This window comes from Vicugna pacos, chromosome 1 (genome assembly GCF_048564905.1).
Source record: "Vicugna pacos chromosome 1, VicPac4, whole genome shotgun sequence".
Taxonomy (NCBI): Eukaryota; Metazoa; Chordata; class Mammalia; order Artiodactyla; family Camelidae; genus Vicugna; species Vicugna pacos.
Window position 1 is genome coordinate 62,728,963 of NC_132987.1, and position 19,567 is coordinate 62,748,529.

Sequence of the window (19,567 nt, forward strand, 5' to 3'; positions counted from 1 at the left end):
GCAGAGGGAGAAGCCAATCTGTGATAAGGGTCCAATAAAACCTCAGCCACCCAAAAGGTCACATGGGGGCTGGGATGGCCCCACAGAATTGTCCTGCCCTGGGGCAGTGTCTGGCCCTTTATATCCTGATGTTGAACAGTCCTTGGATGCAAGCTACCCCTGGAAGGAGGTGGGGCCTTGAGTGAGGCAATTTTCTTTAGGGCAGGCAATCCCCAAGCTGAGGCTTTCTTCCAGCAATCAGAGGGATAAATTCTTCATTCCTGAAGCGGGGTCTGGGAGGTACCTCATAGAGCTCCCTGCAGAACTTAGTACATATGAAGAACTTAGTATCTGTCGTAAGAGAGAAAGGAAAGCTTTCTCTCTGCTGGAACAATTGATTACAACAACGTGGGGGAAATACATGATTAGACCATTGCCTTACACCTTACCCTTACATTAATATCAGATAAAGAGTTCAATGAAAAAGGAAACAAGAAATATAGTTAAATATGTATCAGCTAGAAGGAGAGGAAAAGACACAGAAGTGAGGTCAGACAATGCTAAGGAAATGATCCATAGATTTGATTACATAAAACAACAAAAACTTTACATTAAATATTGCATGCAAAATTAACAGGCAAACAACAAATTGGGAACATATTTGCCATAAAGACAGCCCCAAATTTTAATATAAAAAGCTCCTGCAAATTAGAGAGAAAAACCCAACACTTCCATTAAAAGCACAATGAGATACCACCTCACATCCATTAGGATGTTATTTTAAAATACTAAAAATATTAAAAAGAAAACAAAAAGTGTTAGCAAGGATGTGGAGAAATTGGAGTCCTTCATTATTGGTGGGGCTGTAAAATAAATAACGCAGCTGCTTCTTCAAAAAATTAAACACAGGATTACCATATGACCCAGGAATTTCATTTCTGATATATACCTAAAAGAATGAAAGCAGGAACTTGAATAAATATTTGTGGACCTACGTTCATAGTAGCATTATTTACAATGCCTGAAAAAAAACAACCTAAATGTCCATCAACAGATGAATGGATAAATAAAATGTGGCATATACCTACAATTAAATGTTATTCAGGAAGGAAATTCTGCTACATGCTACAACATACCAAGTTCCAGGACTGGTAAAACCCAAGGATGAATCTTGAGGATATTCTGAGAATTGGAATAAGCCAGACACAAAAGACAGATGTTGAATGATTCCAATTTTACGAGGTACTTAAAATAGTCAGATTTATAGAGACACAAAGTAAGAGTGGTTACCAGGAACTGGTGAGAGGAGGAATCAGAAGTCATTATTTACTGGGTATAGAGTTTCCACTTGGGATGATGAAAAATTTCTGGAATGGATGGTAGTGATAGTTGTGCAACAATGTAAATGTACTTAATGCCATAGAGCTGTACACTTAAAATGGTTAAAATGGTAACTTTTATGTTATATATATTTACCACAATAAAAAAAGAGAAAAATACCTCCACATTTGAAATGTGAGCAAACAAAAGATGTACAAAGGCAACTCACAACACAACTACAATTAAATGACCCATAAGCGTATAAAAATATTTAATCTCATAAGTAATTTAAGGAGATACAAATTAGAAGATCAAGGTATCGTTTGTCATCTATAGAATTAGAGAGATTGTTTTACATTACTATTTAACTACAGTGTTAGTATTATGATATGGCTGTTCAAAACAGTAGTATAAACATGTACCAACTTTCTAGGAAGCATTGGCAGATTATGCAAAAGATGTTTTAAAAAGTCACACTCATTGACCCCAAATCCAACAGTTAGGAATCTCTTCTAAAGAAACAGTTGGAGATGCAGACATTTGGATAATGGCAGAAGGCACCACTGGAACAAAGAACTCGAGGAAGCGAGGGAGCAAGCTCTGCGAATATACGTGGCAGAGAATTCCAGGGAAGGAGAACAAATGTGAAGGACCCAGGGCTGGCACATACTGGTATGTCCGGGGAACAGCAAGGAGGCCAGTGTGCCTGGCTGGCATGGAGTGAGTTAGGGGCTGAGTGTTAGGAAATGAGGTTGGAAAGTTAGTGGGCCCCATCAGGGAGGGCCTTGAAGGCCACATTAAGAACTTTGAACTTTACTTGCTCCGGTTTTAAACAGACAGTTGCTGTGTCTCAGCACACTCCTCAGTTGGTAGGTGGTAGCAGTTCTCAGGCTAACAGGTGGCGCCAGAGCCGCAGGCCGTGCACTTGCTGCAGGAGGGGCTTGGAATGCGGGTATGTAGCACTTTTCAGTTCCAGGCAGGATGGGGAAACAGTCTTTGCCCTTCATCACGACTTATAGTACAAGGATTCAGACACTCAGCGGCTAAAACACATCACAAATATCAGCTGTATGCGCCACACAATCCAGTTATTTCCCATACAATGAGCAGCTCAGAGGGAGGTGGCCCAAGGCTGGGGCAGTGGCTCAATGTCATCTGTGCCTTTCTGTCTGTGCCCCATATTGACTTAATGACTGACGGCTCAAGGTGACACTTCAGCCAGCATGTCTAGGTTCAGAACGGGAAGAAAGGGACAGAGCTGCCCCAACTGTCTTTTCTCCCTTTATCAGGAAAGCAAAACTTTTCTAGAAACCCTCGGGCATTCACTTATGTCTCTGTGTCACAAAGCTAACTCTGGAAATGAGGGAAGATCTATCTGCCTCTTCCCCCAAAGTGCAATTTTGTAATAACAAAAAGGAAAAAAAATTGGAGATAGAGCAATGCGCATTGTGTGCTTCAATTAGCAGCAAGCCTGAAAGGGTGAGTAGAATCACCTTCTCCCCATGGGTTTCTCCAATCTCACGAGGTCTCAAAGCCAACCTCTCAGGGGCAGGACCTCTCAGTCCCCAGCACAAGCAGGGTGGGGGGAGGTTGCTGTCGGACAGGACAGTCACAGGCTCCAGACTGTTCAGCGGAAGAGTTCCTAGCCCCCATTCTCCTTGGCTTCTGTGATGTCACACTGGGACTGCTTTCCTTCCACCCTGGGCTGTGGCTTCCAAGGCTGCTGTGACCATGAGGCTCCTGGAGCCAGCAGAGGGGAGGGAGCCTGGAGGCTCTGATCGCCCCTGGGGGGCACAGGAGGTCCAGCCATGCTGCTCTTGAAGGATGCCACACCCCACATGAAAGAGAGCCATCCCCTGCCTCAGGCCCCACTCCCCTGGATCCTCCCAAGCCTGTTTGCTGCCTTCAATGTAGTGCTGCTGGTCGTTTTAAGTGGCCTCTTCTTCGCATTCCCGTGTGTATCCCACACAAGCTGGCAGATTTCCTAGAGTGACAGAAAGGACAACACATAATGATAGAATGGTGTTGGGGGCTGCTGAAAAAGGGTCAGGGAAGGAAGGGTGCCCTAGGCCGAGGGAACTGAATGGGCCAAGGCACAGAGGCATAGAGCACTTGGTGCATTTGGCTGGTAATACTGGGTGACATGTGGTGGAGTCTCTATGGATCTGTCCCTAGCCTGGATATTTAGAGCAGAATTTATGGTCTGTGGGTCCTGACCAGGTGGACTGGGTCCTGGGGGAGCTTCAGGCCTCCCCAGATCAGGGCTGAGTCCTGCTCTGATCTCAGTTGCAGGTGGCTGGCCCAGAACGGGGAATGGGCCTTTCCCGTCATCACAGGCTTCCTCTTTGTCATCACCTTCTTCAGTCTTGTTTCTCTCAACTTCTCAGACCCTGGCATCTTGCATCAAGGTGAGACACTGGCCCCTGGGGAGAAGGAGGTAGCACCCTAAAGGGCTCCTGCCTGCTGGGGGTGGGGCGGTTCCTTAAGTGCTCCTCCCATCTCCCTGCTTGGGGTCTCAGGACTCCTTCACCCCATGTTCTCATTCGCTCAGGCCCTGCTTCCGGCACTTCATTTCCTAAGCCATGGAGATGTAGAAAAGCAGGATTCTAGAGGTTTTCCAGTTGCTTGGAGGAGAGGGCCAGGGCAGGCTGGAGAGGGAAGCCAGCTTTTCACAACCACTCAGTTTTCTCTTCCTTCTGCCCACTGCATAAGCTCCCTAAAACATCAATCACATTGCCAAAGGCCTGAGTTCTCAGAGAACTCCTGGGTCTGGCAATCCACCTCCCCTTCGACTGCCAGCCTTTCTGAGCTTGGTCAGCTTACTCAGTGGGGACTAGAGATTCCCCTATCCACCTCATCCCCACCCCTCCTGGAGCCCAGTGATGATGTGGGGCTGCCTACCGACACCCTTCTGCTGCAGCCGACTGAGGGAAGGGCCTCTTGCTGCTACTCAGTCCTCTTTCCATGACAGGCTCCAATGAACAGGGTCCCATGATGGTGCATGTGGTATGGGTGAACCACAGGGCCTTCCGCCTGCAGTGGTGCCAAAAGTGCTGCTTCCACCGCCCTCCCCGGACCTACCACTGCCCCTGGTGCAACATCTGTGTGGAGGTAAGTGCCCCTCTCGCCTGCCTACCTACCCTCCCAGCCCCTGCCTGGGATCAGAAGGCCCATTCGCATGGGGCCGGTGGTGAGAGTGAAACCACTTCCGGGACTGCAAAGGACCAAGGGTGGCAGTAACTCCCAGCCACTCTTGGTCACTCATGCAGGTCACTGCCTCTGTGCCTGCACCTGTTCTGGGAGGCTAGCCCTTACCCACACTGGTGCTGACATGCAGAAGGGCATCCACACCTATGCTGAGCCTGGTCAGACCCAGGGGGAAAGACACCCCTGTCCTACCCAGGGCTTGCCGACACTAGATGCCCAAGACCCTCAGGCTGACTGCAGGGGAACTTGCCTATCCTCTTCTGGTTGTCCGTGCAAGAGGGTCCCCTGGGCTCTGAATGCTTGTCTTTTATGTGCACAACCTGGGAGGCTGGCTGAACAAGGCTGTTATTATTACGTTCAGCCAATGGATGAGGAAACGGAGGCCCAGAGGTAGTCTATGTCCCGCTCAAAGTTACACCAGGATGTGTCCCACTGAAGACCGGGCATGCCTTGACTCTAAAGGCCTCTTGACATTCAGCTATGTGAGTGAGCCACAGAGCCCTACGGTGCCCTAACCACAGAGATGCCAGCATCGTTAGGGACTTTGTGGCTCAGTTTCTCCCCAGGAAACGGAGCCAGTACGTGGGGCAGGTGACTTAGCAAGTGGGGGTAAGACCTCAGATTTAGGGGCTATGGAGGTTGGGTCAGAGGTTGTGTCCTCGAGGCCTGACCCCTTTCCCACTTGCCCAGGACTTTGACCACCACTGCAAGTGGGTCAATAACTGCATCGGTCACCGCAACTTCCGCTTCTTCATGCTGCTCGTCCTGTCCCTATGCCTTTACTCGGGCACCATTTTAGTCACCTGTCTGACCTTCCTGGTGCGCACGACCCACCTGCCGTTCTCCATGGACAAGGCTATCGCGTATCCGCCAGGCTGCGGGACCCACTAGGGGAGTCGTGGGGAGCGCGGGGACAGCCGAGGGGCGGAGTCACGCGGACAGAGCTAATGATGGGCAGGGTTAAACAGCGAAGCCGCTCGGGAGGGCCAGTCTGGGACCAGGTGAGGTCAGGGAAGAGGGATGGGGCTAGGAGGGCCTATGAAGCGTTGAGCATTTAGCAGGGTCCTGGATGAGGAGTGCTAGAGGTGGCACGGGGGCCTGGACCGCAGGGTGGGTTGAGGTTGAGGTTTACAGCGCGGGGGGAGGATGCGCCGGGCTGGTTGCGGGAGGGGCTGCTGGGGCGGGGCGGGGGCGGGGACCGGCTGAGGGGCGGGACCAGGGAGGACGTTCTGGTTGCGCTGCTCCTTAGCTTGTGCGCAGCATCGTGGTGGCTGTACCCGCCGCCGGTTTCCTGGTGCCTCTCTTCCTGCTCCTGCTGATCCAGGCCATGTCGGTGAGCGCGGCCGAGCGTTCCTACGAAGGCAAGGTACGCGGGGCTGAGCGGGGCGCCAAGATACCGGGCTGTGGGCGGTCCCCTGGCGCCTCCGGGACTTCCGCACTTCCAGTCTTTCTCCGTCTCCCTGGTCCTTGATTGCCTGACCTCCCTGGAAGGTGCCTCATTAGCCCTTCCAGACCCAGATTCAGCTCAAATCTCACCTCCCTCTGGAGCTCGGTGGTCACTCTCCTTTCTGGGTGCACTGCGTCGAGGGACTACTCTGTGTGGGCCGCGTACGCATTATTTTGCGCGAGGGCTTAGAGGTGTGTAAGGCTGCATCCTACGCTCGTGTTCACAAGGAACCTTAAATCCGAGGAACACCCTCCAGACATCCGTAAACACTGAGGGGCCTACCCTACGTAGTACAGTACAGACTCGGAGAGGGCATCGAGAGTGCAGTGAGGACCGCAGGGTGAACTAGGACGTGCCACCCAGTGATTTGGCGGAAGTCTGTGGGGAGGACACTGCAGTGTGGGGCGAAGCTTGCAAAAAAAAAAAAAAAAAAAAGCAGGGAGGCCTGAAAGTCTGTGGAATGTTGATAGGATGATGAGGAAACAGTTCTAATTGGAGCAGAAGGTGGCATGGGAAAGCAAGTGGAACGCCTGGGATTGGCCAGATTTAAAAGGCAAAAGAGTTATGCGGCTAATTTAATCTTGGTGCAGTAGAACCTGGAAGCCTTGATAGGATTTTTTTTCTTTACATACTATAAAATTCACCCTTTTTTAGTGCACAGTTGTATGAGTTTTGAGAAATACATACAGCCCACTAATCACCGCCACAATCAAGATTTAGAACAGTTCCATCTTACCCAGAAGTTCCCCACGGCCTTTCATAGTCAGCTTCTCTCCCTACCTTCAGCCCCTGGCAACCACTGGTCTGTCTTCTATTCCAATAGTTTCCCCTTTTTCAGAATCTCATGTAAATGCAGTCATAGCTTTTTGAGCCTCATCTCTTGTATTTAGCATACTGCATTTGAGATTCATCCATGTTGTTGCCCATATTAGTAGTTTCCTCCTTTTTAATTGCTTGTGGTGTTCTGTCATGTGGCTATGGCACACACAGCTTGTTTACCCATTCGCCAGCTGAAGGATATTTGAGTTGTTTCCAGTTTTTGGTGTTTATAAGTAAAGCCACTATAAACATTGGTGTACAGGCATGTGAATACAAGTTTTCATTTTGGGGAGGGGTATATACTTAAGGGTGACATTGCTGAGTAACTGTATGTTTAACTTTATAAGAAACTCCCAAATTATCTTCCAAAATGGCTGTACCATTTTGCATTCCGATAAGCAATGGATGAGAAATTCCAGTTGCTCTGCATCATTGAAATCTGAAGTTGTCAGTTTTTGTTTCTGGTTTTTTTTTTAACTTAGCCAGTCTAATAAATGTGTAGATGTGTAGTGATATCTCATTGTGGTTTTAATTTGCATTTTCCTAATGACTAATGATTTTTGAACATCATTTTATGTTCTTTTCTGCCATCAGTATATCTTTGATTAAATGTCTATTCCAATCTTCTGCCCATTAAAAAAATTGTTTTCTTAATATTGAGTTTTAAGAGTTATTTATGTATTCAGGATTCAGATATGTGTTTTGCAAATATTTTCTCCCAGTTTGTGGCTTATCATCTCATTTTTAAAACAGTGTCCTCCAAAGATCAAGTTTTAAGTTTTGATGAAGTACATTATCAATTTTTCTTTTATGAATTGTGTTTTTGTGTGTAATTAAGAAATCTTTGCTTAACCCAAGGTCACAAAGATCTTCTTATATGTTTTCTTCTAGAAGTTTTATAGTTTTAGGTTTTATATTTAGGACTATGATTCATTTGGGGTTAAATTTTGTATATGATGCAAGGTATGGGTCAAGATTTAGTTTTTTGCATATGGGTTGCTCCAGCACCTTTAAAAAAAAGACTATCCCTTCCATTGAGTTGCCTTTGCACATTTGTCAAAAATCTATTAGGTGTGGGTGTATTTCTGGACACTCTATTCTTTTGCCACTACCACACTATCTTGATTAGTAGCTTTGGTCTGAAATCATGCAATGTGAATTCTCCAACTTTGTTCTTTTTCAGAGTTCTTTTGGCTATCCTAGTTACCTTGACTTTCCATATAAATTTTAGAATCAATTTGTCATTTTCTGCAAAAAAAGTTTGCTGAGATTTTCATTTGGATTGTGTTGAACCTATGGATCAATTTTGAAAATTGTCAATTTAACAATATTGAGTTTTAAGAGTTCATAAATCCATGAATGTGGTATACCTCTCCATTTATTTAGGGTCTCCTTTGATTTCTTTCATTAGTGTCTTATAGTTTTTAGCATATAGATCTTGCCTACATTGTGTTAGTTTTTTTCTAAGTAAGTTTTTGTGTTATTATGATTTTTAAAATTTTCATTTCCATTTATTTATTTAAGAAAAATCAATGGATTTTTGATATTAGTCTTGAATCTTGCAATTTTTCTAGACTCATTTATTAGTTCTAATAGCTTTTTTGTTGATTCTACATAGAAAATCATGTCATCTGTGAAAAGGACAGTTTCATTTCTTCCTTTCCAGCATGTATGGCTTTATTTCTTTTTCTTTTCTTACTGCACTGTCTTGGAGTACTGTGCTGACTAGGAGTGGTAAAAATGAACATCCTTGCCAAGGGATTCCTTCCACATGACAATGACTTGACTGAAGGCTGTTTTAGGAAGACTGTAGTGGGCCACATCAATGAGGGAGAGGCTGGAGACATTGAGACAGCTGAAAGGACAGAGGAGCCTTCTTTGTTCACCATTTTCCATCCTTCCAGTCACCACTTAATCACTCTACCCCACCCATATTTGGTTCTCAGCCCACCTGTGACTCCTCTGCTCAGCCCTTACTCATCAGCCCCGTGTGGTCTGCATGTCTTCTCTCATCAGCCTCAGTCCATCATTTCAGCCTCTCCTGGGCAGTACTCTCCCTTCCCACATCCTGTGATTCTTCCATCCCAGGTCAGGCCATAGGCCTGCCCTCCCTCCACTGTTCAGATGGGGCTGTCTATACGAAACCAGAATCTTATAGCCTCTTATAGGCCTTATAGGAAACCTAAGTGTGGTCTGCACTCTGTGATTCACCAGGCAGGGCTCTTCCCATTACCAGAACCCATTTCAGGCATTCTTCACACACCTCAGCTGCATTTCCTTCCTGCCTCCACCCCTTGACCACCACTTCTACTGGGCCACTTGCTTAGACAGCAAGGGTTCTGGAGCCAGACCACATGAATTCAAATCATAGCTCCATGACATACCAGCAGGGAGATCTTGGCTGTGTTACTTAGCCATCTGGTGCCTCAGTTTCCCCATCTGTAAAAGAAGACAGCATAGATTAGTATGTGTAAGATACACAGAATGGTGGTTGGTATGAATAAGCGGCTTCATGTTATCATTATTACCATTCCTTCCCATCATCATTACACATGTTCATGTCACTCGCATCATAACAACAAAGCAGACATCCCTTAACATCACAGCCCTCCACTCCACCTGTTGTACTCTCCTCTCCAGCGTAGCCTTATTTCCTGAAAGAGTTGGCTGTGCTCATTAGTGTCATTCTTCACCCTCCTCAACCCACTCCAGCACTGCATCCGTCCTCACTGTCACACTGATGCTGCAAATGGCCCAAGCAGCAGGCAGTCCTCAGACTAATCTTTCCAGGCTGGACACAGCAGAACCTGAGACAGAATGTACCTGCAGGGGTCCTTCCCCAGCTGCTCAGGGCTCAGCGCTCTCTGCTGTCTAGGCTGCTAGTCCCCTGCCTGCACCTTGGAGTCTTGGTCTGGGCTGCCTGCCCTTCTCACCAAAGCCCTCTCTGCGCTGCTCTCACCACCCTGAAAGTTAAGGCTGGCTTTGTTGTCTGTGGTGTGTCCTCAGTCCCTGGTGCAATGCCTGGAACAGTGTTGAGGTCCCTAAATATTTATGAACAAATGAGTGAACCTATAAAGGAATATATAATGCTTCGGGAGAGAAAGAAAGAGAAGAAGAGAGAGAAGCCTGATGCCCTGATCCTTGGGGAAGAAGGTGAGAGAGCAGAGGCATCAGGGAATTGAGCAGGAGACATGGCCCTCACTTCGGTTTTGGTCCTGTGGGGCGTGAGTGCCTTTGAGACACAGAATTGGAGCTGGAGACCAAGTCTGGAGCCAGTGAGAGAGAACAGTCTGGGAACTTCTGAGCTGTTGGATTCCATTCATGTCTGAGGGTCCCATGTGGGGAGAGGGAGGAGCTCTACTTTATTGGTCAGTTCTTAGGATTTCATTAAAAAATTACCACTCCTTAAGCATTGAGCAATCAACATTTTTCTATACATCATGTACATCTAGTAAATAAAAATTTATTTCTCTTGATTTTAAATTCTGACTGTCAGTTTGATCAAACTCTTATAACCATTTAATTAGAATAGAATAGAATAGAATACTGGTTTTTCTTAAATGCTTTAAAGTAGGCAGAACTCAAAATATCATGATAGTATTGCTTTTTGGCAACAACGGGATGTTCTGGGGTCTTGACTTCTCCTCCCGTAGGTGTCAGCTGCCCTGCATGGAGTCCTGGTTCCCTCTGGTGCAGAATAGTGTTGAAGATAAAAATCTTCATGACACTTTGTGTCATGACTTACATTCTGTAGCTAAGGCTCTTGAAGTCCCAGTGTCTCGCTGTGCTGGGGAGGAGGAGGGGGCGAGACTGATAGGTGGCAGGAGGAGAGGAAGAGAACCTGGTCAAGAGTGACCAGAGGAGGACTTGATCTTTGCCTTGATCTTTACATTCATTGGTCAAGCACTGGGTGCTCAAGACCTTCAGACCAGACTTTCAGGCCCATGTGATTTTGGTTAGGGCAATATGGTTGCACCCCATACAGCTGCCCTTCATTGACAGTGAAATTCAGGGAAGGCGCAATTTTAGCAAAACATGAAACATGAGAAAGTAGAGGAGTTGAGGGAGCAGGGGTGGAACTGTCTTTGGAGCAGTTTAGCAGCAAAAGGAAGATCTGAAAGTGTACCCGGAAGGAAGTACCTGGAGGATGTGTGTGGTCAAAGGAGACAGAGAAGGGGAGGATACTGTGAACGGGAGGCTACAAGGTGATGGGGGAGGACCCCTGAAAAGGCAGGGGAGGTGGGAGCAATGCCAGAGCTGCTCAGAAGTGGGTTGGGGGAGGCCTTGCCTGACTCTCCTGGGTTCTCTGTCCTTGGAGTCTTGATGCAGCCCTGGACTGAGCTGGCCTGTGCAGGGAGGGCAGGTGAGGGGACCAGTCCGCCCATTCCTGCTAGATCTGAGCTCCTCTTCCTGTCCTCACCCACAACTCCAGTGCCAACACCTGCAGGGATACAACCCCTTCGACCATGGCTGTGCCAGCAACTGGTATTTAACAATCTGTGCACCGCTAGGACCCAAGTGAGTTGGCAAACCAGAGGCCTGAGTGGTGGCCCCGGGGTCTGGGGGGTGGGGTGAGGCTGGGTCATCTCCTCTGACCCCTTAGCACAGCTCCCAGCTCCTTACACTCATGGTTCTTCTTTTGGGATTTTCTCCAAGGCACTGTGGGAGCCTCTCGAGCCTCCTCTTCCTTGCCTCTGTGGGCTCTTTCCCCAAGAAATGGGGTAGAGGGGCACTGCAGCCTGGTTGAGACTGGTCCCCTGCTCCCTGCAGGGCCAGGAGGGCCAGGGACCCCTTGCATCTGGCTTGTCGCTCCCTAGGTACATGGCCAAAGCTGTCTGGCTGCAGAGAGTGGAGATGCCTGACTGGGTGCCCTTGCACAATCCGCACATCTCCGTGTGCCCTCCTGTGCTCAGTCCTCCAACCCTCCCTGGGCCTGGGTCTGGCTCCCAGCCCCAACCTCTGGGTCTTTACAAACCAGGGAAGGGTCCCCCAGGGAGTGGTGAGGCTGCAGCCCTCCAGGAGGTGAGGAGTGTGTGCCTGTGTGTGCCGGGAGGGGGCGTCTGCCCATAGTACAGGTGTCGGGGACCCCCCTCCCACCCATGTTGGGCTGCCCTGAAGCTGGAGCACTCAGAGCTCAGGGGATGGAGATTTTAGGCTGGAGGAGTGTTAGAGGTAGAGTCACAGGTCTCCAGAAAACACCAGGGGTCCCTGGAGACACAAAGGGAAAAGGCCACACCATTCACTTGCCGGATGGCCTTGGGCCAGTCATTTATTCCTTCTGGGCCTCAGTTTCTTCAGCTATTAATGAGGACTGAGACTAGTTCAGTGGTTTATAACTGGGGTGGGGGGCAGATTCCCCTATTTAAAGGCACCTTTTGCGCTGAAGCCCAGTCTATGAACCATATGGAAGTGGAGCGTTAGGATGTCCCACACACCAGGCACCTGCAGGGACATTCTGGGTGCCAACCCACTCCCTTTGCTCTGCCTGTAGGGGGCGGTGGCTTGGACGGTTTCTTGCTCCCCGGTTGGGTGGGCTGGGGGGCGGGGTTCGGGGTTCTGGGACAGCACCCATCCCCCACTCTGTGTTTAGCTCCAGGCTGGCCCGGTGCTGCCCCCGCTGCAGGAGGCCCCCAGGCGAAGCTCCGTCTACCTTTCGTCCTTTCGCACCGGGCGATGCCAGGAGCCTCTGCATCCGAACCCCACCTCTTGAGCCCCTCGTGGAGACCTCTGTGCCCTGCCCTTACCCACCCCCCTGGCGGGAGTGCTGAGAGGCCCCAAAGCCCATTAAATACCCTTTGCCTGCCTCCTCCGACTGCCTTGCTGCGCTGTCTGTCCTGAGTGCGAGGGATTATGGGGATGTGGCGGGCTCTGAGGGAGGAGCCAAGATCCAATACTGACTGACTCTGCGACCTTGGGCAAGACACTCAACATTGCTCTCATCGTTAAAACGGGGCAACCATAACAACCACGGCGAGGGCTGGGGATGATGTAAGAGAAAACCCAGCCGTGAGGGTGTCAGCCGCGGGAAAGTCCCGGCCGACGCCCTGCTGCACCCCCGTCTGGCTGCAGGGGGCGCCCGCCTCCTGGGAATTCGCCAAGCCTGGCCTGGTCCAGCCCTGCCACACTGGCGCCTCCGGGGTGGGTTGGGGCTGGCTCTCAGGCTGGGAGCAGGCCCTCCTCCTGCCTCATCCCAGGAGGTGGAGGTGTGGGATTGTTCTCCATCATAGTCCAATCCTGCATCTTTCCTGCAAGCCGGTCTCATCCTGGCCACTCCCTCTTTTTGGGGAGTCAGGTGCTTGTTCCGGTCCTGTGCCTAGGGTGGGTTCCAGGCCCTGTGAGTCTGTAGGGGAAGGAGGGGCGGGGACAGGGTGAGTGCGAGGGAACCAAGTCGAACTGTGGTTCCTCAAGTGGCCAGAGTGACCTTGGGAATAGAACTAATGGCACCTTCCAGGAAAGTTGTTAGAAGATGAAATGAGGTGGTTCATGTGAAACACCAGGTATGCAGTAGGCACACAATGAATGCAGCCACTATGATGATGATTATTTTGTCCACCACGCAGCTACCACACCACCTCAGAATTACCTGAGCCCCAGACCACTGACTCAGCATCTCGGGTGGGTAGAGGGGCGGAGTCAGAATCTGAAGTGCCCCATCCCTGAATCTCAAGGGCCCCATGGGGTCCTGCCACCCTGAGCTTTCAGACCTGCTGCCTTAGGAGGTGAGGATGGGCTCCGACCACTCTGCTTCCTACCACCCCTGTATTCAGGCAAAATGAGGTATGTTGAGGGAGAGAGGGAAGGACGTCACCGAAGGGTCAGATGAACACCCCAGGGGCCTGTGAAGGTGTGTGCCTGTGTGTGCACGTGTGTGCTTGTGTCCTGGGGACAGGAGCTCATCCTCCACATGTGTCAGCCCAGCTGGGGAGGTGGGTGACTGATGATGCAGGGCGTGGCTCTGGTTCTCTCCACATTGAGTCCCCTTTGAGGCTCTTTCCCTCTTCCTCCCATCCTGTCTGTGGCAGCCTCAGGCCCTTCCATGTCCAGGCCCAGCCTCCCCCACTGCTCTGGCTCTGGCTCTGGCTCTGGGTCTTGGCCAGCCTTGTTCAACCTAAGGACGCCAGCTCTTTCTCTCCCCCTTTGCCCTGGTCCCAGTGTCTCTCAAGTCCCAACCTCCCTTGGGGCTCAAGCCTTTTCTCAGCACTCTCAGGGTTAACCTTGGATTCCGGGGAGGGGTGTGGGGTATTCACTGGCAAAGAAAAAGGCAGCCCAGTTTTGGCCTTATGGTATGTGGCTTCCATGGCCACATTTAAAATCCTTAAAGGCTCGTATTTACAAGCGAAGCTGAAGCAGCGTTGCCTGTCTGGGTAGCCCACAGTCCGTGTTCGCATGGTGAGGGGATGAGGGCATGAGACCTTTTGGGCCCTGGACCCAGGTATGTATGTGGTGCACAAATCTGTGTGAGTCTTGTGTCCGTGTGTGTTCAGAGAGCCCATCTTAGCCCAGGCTGCCCTGTAGTGAGGAGAGGCTCTGAGGTCAGCTCCCAAATGGGAGTCCTCAGGATGGTCTGGGCCTCGGCCAGAGAGGACAAGAATTCAGGAACCCGGGCCAAGGCCTGGATGGAGGATATTCATGGAACTGGCTGGGTGCCTGAATGGAGCCTGCCTAGAGCCCCAGCTCCACGGGGGCCGAGAAGGCCAGGCCTAGCCCTGTCTTGTCCTGCTGCCCGTCTCTCTGCTACTCTGCCTGGTTCATCAGGACTGCACCTACCAGGTCCCTGCCTCCAGCTGTCGGGGGACTCACCCAGTCTCAGGTAGGGCCTTCCAAGTCCTAAGCCGCGTGTGAGTCATCTCCCCCAACAGCCTGGGCCTCAGTTTCCTCACTGGGCAAGGACATAACTTTCTCAAAGGCAGCCATGTTCCCTTCTGCCCTGGGATGTAGATTCTGGGTCTCTCTCTCTCTGGGTCTCTGAGATTTCTAGGATTCCCTTAGGAAAGCACCTTGGATTAAACATTTCGTCTCCCAAGCAGTAAGTGGGACCTAGCTCACCCCTTCCTTTGACTCCCTCTCCCCTAAGCCTTGGACATCCCTCGGAGATTCTTTCCTGTCCTGTAGGCCTTGGCTGATCTGCACCCACCTTCGCTTTCTGCCTCCTCCACATTTCTTCTGTACCTGCTCTTGACTCCCAGACACACCTCTCAATCCTTGGCTCACTGATATGGGGAGGGGTGTTATCAGGGCCTGAAAACGGGGCCAGCTCTCCACACACCCTGGAAGCCTGCATTCCCTTAGGCAGGAGCCAAGGAGTGATCCCCAAGCAGGGCTAGCATGTGCCCACAGGTCTGGAGCCACTCTGAGAGATACCCTGCCCATTCCTGGAGCCTGATGGAAGGAGGGGGAGCCCAGAAGCAGCCACCCCTTGTCATCTCCAGCTGTTTCCTCCATGGGCCTTCCGAAGTTCAGGGCACGGGGCTGGGAAGAGCAGCGGGCTGAAGTCAGGAGGCCTGGGTGTCACCCAGCTAGTGTGCCGTGGGAGCGGGTTTCTGTCCTCTGCTCGGCCTCAGGTCCCTCGTCCGTAAACAGGATGACCACCATGGCCAGCTCACAGGTGGTCACGGGTCCTAAGTCTTTGGAGCTGGAAGGGACTTAGGAGTCATCTCATCTAGCTGCCTCTCCACCCTCGATTTCACAGATTTTTACCAGAGAGGGACGGGATTGCCTAGGATGGCACGTTGTCCAAGCCCAGGTTGCCTCTCCTATTCCTGCTCTGGTGACCATTTCAGAGGAGGAAGGACTTGGGGAGCCACCACTGCCCCCCACCAGCCCCCACAGAGCCAGGCAGGGTGTATCAGCACAGGACCTGAGGCCCTGATAAGAAGGCAGGCTTAACTCCAGCTCTGCTGGGAGTGATAATGACGCCCCGTTCCCTTGTGCTCAGCCCCGCCCTACCCTGCCTTGCCCACCCCACCCAAGGGGACCCTGCCAGTGGCTGAGGGTGGGGTGGGGCCTGGACAGAGACGGCAGAGGAGGTGGCTGGAGCTGGGATCGTGGGCCAGAAGCCTAACACCTCCCAAGTCAGGGGCCCCTCACTGGCTGACCCCCCTGGGCACTCAGTCCCTGGCACCCAGGTGATGCTCCAGTGACACCCATGTCCTCCTCCAGTCCTGCACGCAGAGCGTGGTGGAGGGAGGTGGCTGGGCTGAAGGTTTGCCAGGCTCGTGCTGGGTCACAAAACTTTCCTGAGTGCCCCTGGGGCCAGGGCCTGGGCTAGGTCGTTCACAGGATCTCCCTTAGTTCTCGTGACAACCCCCCTGAGGCGGTTATTCTGGTCCTAGAGATGAGGAAGCCAGAACTGAGCAAACAAGCCACTTCCCCAAGGTCACATTGCTTCTAAGTGGCAGAGCCAAAGCTCCTTTAGCCTTTGTCTTTATGATGTGCCTCATAGGCGGTTCTGTTTTATTTCAGCTGAGAGTAGTGGTTAAGGCCTGGGCTCAGAAGCCAGATGGCCAAGGTTTCCCACTGTAACATGGGATGAATCGTGGCCTCTGTTGTGCTTGTGTGAGGATTCTTTATTCAGTGCATGTGGAGAGCTTGACCCGAGTTCTGGCATGTGACAGGTGCTAAATCGTGGTAGTGATTGTCCCCACAATAGGATCCAGGTGACGCCCGAGTCAGGACTTTGTGACCTGCCGGGGCCTTGGAGATGCCGGTCACTGTGGCAACAGCAGCCCGCTCTTGCCATTTGGAGCATGTTTCCTAGAGGCCAGGCAGCAAAGGGGAAGTGTGCTGCTTCGGAGGGGATGTTTGTGGTGCTGTTTTAACGAAAATCAAGCACTATTTGTGTCCCCAGGCCAAAAAGGAGTGAAGGTGTGGGCTGAGTGTTCGAGGGAGCAGCAAGAGAAACCACCTAAATGGCTCTGCCTTCCCACACAGGCGAGGGAGTTTCCTGTTAAGAAAGCACCTTGTTGCTTCTGTTCTGAGGCCAGGCAGTGTCCCAGGCTGAAGGAAGTCAAAGCTGTGGGCATTTGAGCCTGTGTCCTGGCCTCGCTCACAGCCACCGCCCACCGCTTCTGCCGGCTCTGCCCTCTCCCTGTAGCCTCCCCGCGAGTCCCAGTCTGTCTCTCTGCGTCTGTCTTTGCCTCGCCTCTTCCCATCTTTCCACTCTGTCTCCTCTTTCCCTGCTCTTCCTTCTTTCACTGACTTCTACACTCTTTCACTCTCTCTCTCTGCCCCTCCACCAACTTTCCTGGACTATAGCTTCCAGGAACACAAAGTAAACTGTCTGACAACTTTCAAGTAACAACTTTCAGCTGTGATTCCTGGAAGCTCTCGGGCCTGGGTATGGAAGCGTCCAGAACTCTGGGCCCGGCCAGAGGCAAGGCCTGCACAGGGCACCTTTGTCTGTCTCTGAGCCGGGCTTCTTCCTCTGAGCCAGGCACACGCTTTCCCAGCTGCCCCTGGTGGGACTGGTGCTGCTGAAGTTGGAAGTCCCCACACGGGAAGAAATCTTCCCACACTGAACATCTAGCTTATTTTTCAGTGGGAAGAAAACAGGGAGTGGGCAGCAGGGCTTGCCCCGGGGTCAGGCACCTAAGTAGAGGCCAGGCGAGGCTGGGTCCCCGTCTCCTGCGTCTCAGCCCTTTCCACCTCCACTGTGAGAAACCGGGTGGGTCAGAGGCCTGGCCTGCAAACAGGGAGGGCCCTCTTTCTTCTCCTGCAGACCTGGTAACGTGGCTCCCGTGGGCAAACTCACAAAAGTGATGACAATAATAACAGTATCGGTTTGAAGGCTAACTGTGGGCTAAGTGCTTGGCTTGTATTATCTCATTTAATCCTCAACGTAAATTGTGGGGAGGGTGCTGCTATTACTTCTGTGGGCATGATCTTGGACAGTCCTCGGGCCTCCGTCTCCCTGTCTGCAGGGACAGGGTCTTCTAGGGATCCTTGGGGCTACTCCTGCCCTGCCCTCCTGGGAGTCCACGACCTAGTGGACAGAGAGGAAGGTCCTGGTCTGGGGACAAGCCCTGAGGTGCGCCAGGCCCTTGGCAGGGCTTATTCAGTGACTCATTAAGGACCTTTCCCTGAACCTCATCTGTCCCCTGGTAGTGGGGGAGGGGGACCTTAGGTCACCAAGGAAGAGTACTGACCCCTGGGCAGGACCCTTGGCCATCTGACTGAGAAAGTCCCCTGCCCAGTAGTTCCTCAATATCTGTTCCTCGGCCCTTGACAAACAGCATGGAAAGACCCTCTCCTGCCTACCCTTTTCCTACCCAGGGCAGTGGATGCCAAGACTGGCCGTCAGGAGACCTGGGCTGGAAATCAGGCCCTGTGCTTCCTGGCGGTGTGGCCCCAGAAAAGCCTGTAGCCTCTCAGAGCCGCTGTTATGCATCTGCAGAAGGGAGACCAGAGCCCAGGCCCTCCTAGCACGTGGGCTGACAGGGCACGGCCGGAGGTGCTCTGGACTTTCACTTCTTCACACGGGCCCAGCCCCGTGGGCGTGGGGTTGCTGTAAAGGGAGCAGTGAGATGGCTGGACTCTGGCATGGGGAGCCTGGCAGGAGTAACTCCCTGTCCCTCTGTCTCCATTTCCCCTGCCCTTTTGCAGGCTCTGAAGTTGGACCCTATGGAAGTAGCCAAGGCCAAGAATGGGCTGCCTCCTTTTGAATCCCAGACAGACCCAGCCTGGGTCACCTCCTTGGGTGACTTCTCAGCTCCCTCTCTTTGCCACCAAGTATCTGTCCCTAGGGGAAGAGCTGACCAGACTCAGGTTTGGGGCAGGGATGTGGCCCTCTTGGCTCCCAGCTGGTACCCTCGTCTGCCAGCCCCACTGTGCCCCTGGTGTGGAAGCGTCTGGAAGGCCCCAGGGTCTGGTTGTGCTGGTTCTACTCTGAACCGTCAGCAGGGCCTTGGGCTGCGCCCACCTTGGCCCAGAGGTTCTGTCTGCCTTGGATACAATCCAGACCAAAGAGTAAAGGAGGTTTGTTCCTGAAGCCGAGACCAGACATAGGCACACAGAGGGCTCTTTGCTTTGGAGTTGAAGCTTTTAAAGATTTGTTTTCTTTAAATATCCTGCTGCAGGAAAGAGAAGCCCCAAATCAAACATTCCTGAAATGTGAATTTCAGGTGGCTTTAAAGGAGCAATTTGTTTGGTTTCCGTCCCACCCTGTTTCTGCTCAGTGGGGTCTTGGGCACTTGTCCCTGGGGTTTGATGGAGGGTCCCCTCCCTTCCAGGCTCACTGTCCAGCCTCACTAGGAGGCTGTTCAGTGCCAGATCCAGCCCGAGGACCTCTAGTCACAACCAGGCCCAGAGGACAGTGGTGCACGTCCATCTCAGGAAGGGGAGGCCACTGTTTGTCCATCCTCAGCTGGATTCTCACTGTTGGCCACACCCTCTTTTTTGAACCATCTCTTTGACCTTGGGGATCAGACACACTTCTGACTCTCCTCCTGAGTCCTGGATGCTCTGTCTGTGACTCTTCCTGTCACCTTCTGCCTGGAAATCTCCCAGACACCATCCTTGAGCTGTGCCCTCTCTTGGAGAACCCACTCCCTCCCTTGCCTTCAGCAGTGCTGGGCCTGGCCAAGCCTCTATCTCCAGGCTCTCAGGCCCTGCCAGATCTCCAGGATCTGTCCTGAATGTCTTCTCCTTTTTGGCTTTATTGGGGGTATAATGGACAAAATTCTGAGATATTTACATTGCACAAAATGATTTGTTATATATGTATACATTGTGAAAAGTTTCCCCCATCAAATTGGCCTTAGTTTTCTGTGATTGAATGATTCTCCTGAAGTCCCACCA

The 19,567-nt window shown here is 51.5% G+C and overlaps 2 protein-coding genes and 1 long non-coding RNA gene across 3 annotated transcripts in view; 2 read left to right on the forward strand and 1 right to left on the reverse strand.

Moving 5' to 3' along the window:
* Positions 1–1,541: 1,541 nt before the first annotated feature.
* LOC140696998 (uncharacterized) lies at positions 1,542–3,026 on the reverse strand. The gene is made up of 2 exons (XR_012073805.1): positions 2,793–3,026; positions 1,542–2,342 (listed from the first exon to the last, which is right to left on the reverse strand). It is a non-coding gene; the product is annotated as an uncharacterized lncRNA (long non-coding RNA).
* Positions 2,987–11,790, forward strand: ZDHHC19 (zDHHC palmitoyltransferase 19). The gene is given in 8 exon segments (XM_031683413.2): positions 2,987–3,253; positions 3,586–3,707; positions 4,271–4,410; positions 5,197–5,369; positions 5,767–5,872; positions 11,205–11,290; positions 11,590–11,689; positions 11,692–11,790. Coding segments are annotated over 8 exon segments (957 nt in total). The 5' UTR covers positions 2,987–3,107; the 3' UTR covers positions 11,776–11,790.
* Positions 5,768–19,567, forward strand: part of TFRC (transferrin receptor) — a 104,941-nt gene continuing 91,141 nt past the window's right edge. Inside the window, exon 1 of the mRNA XM_015236549.3 lies at positions 5,768–5,872. The gene's annotated coding sequence lies outside the window, so the exon portion shown is untranslated. The remainder of the gene's footprint in view (positions 5,873–19,567) is intronic.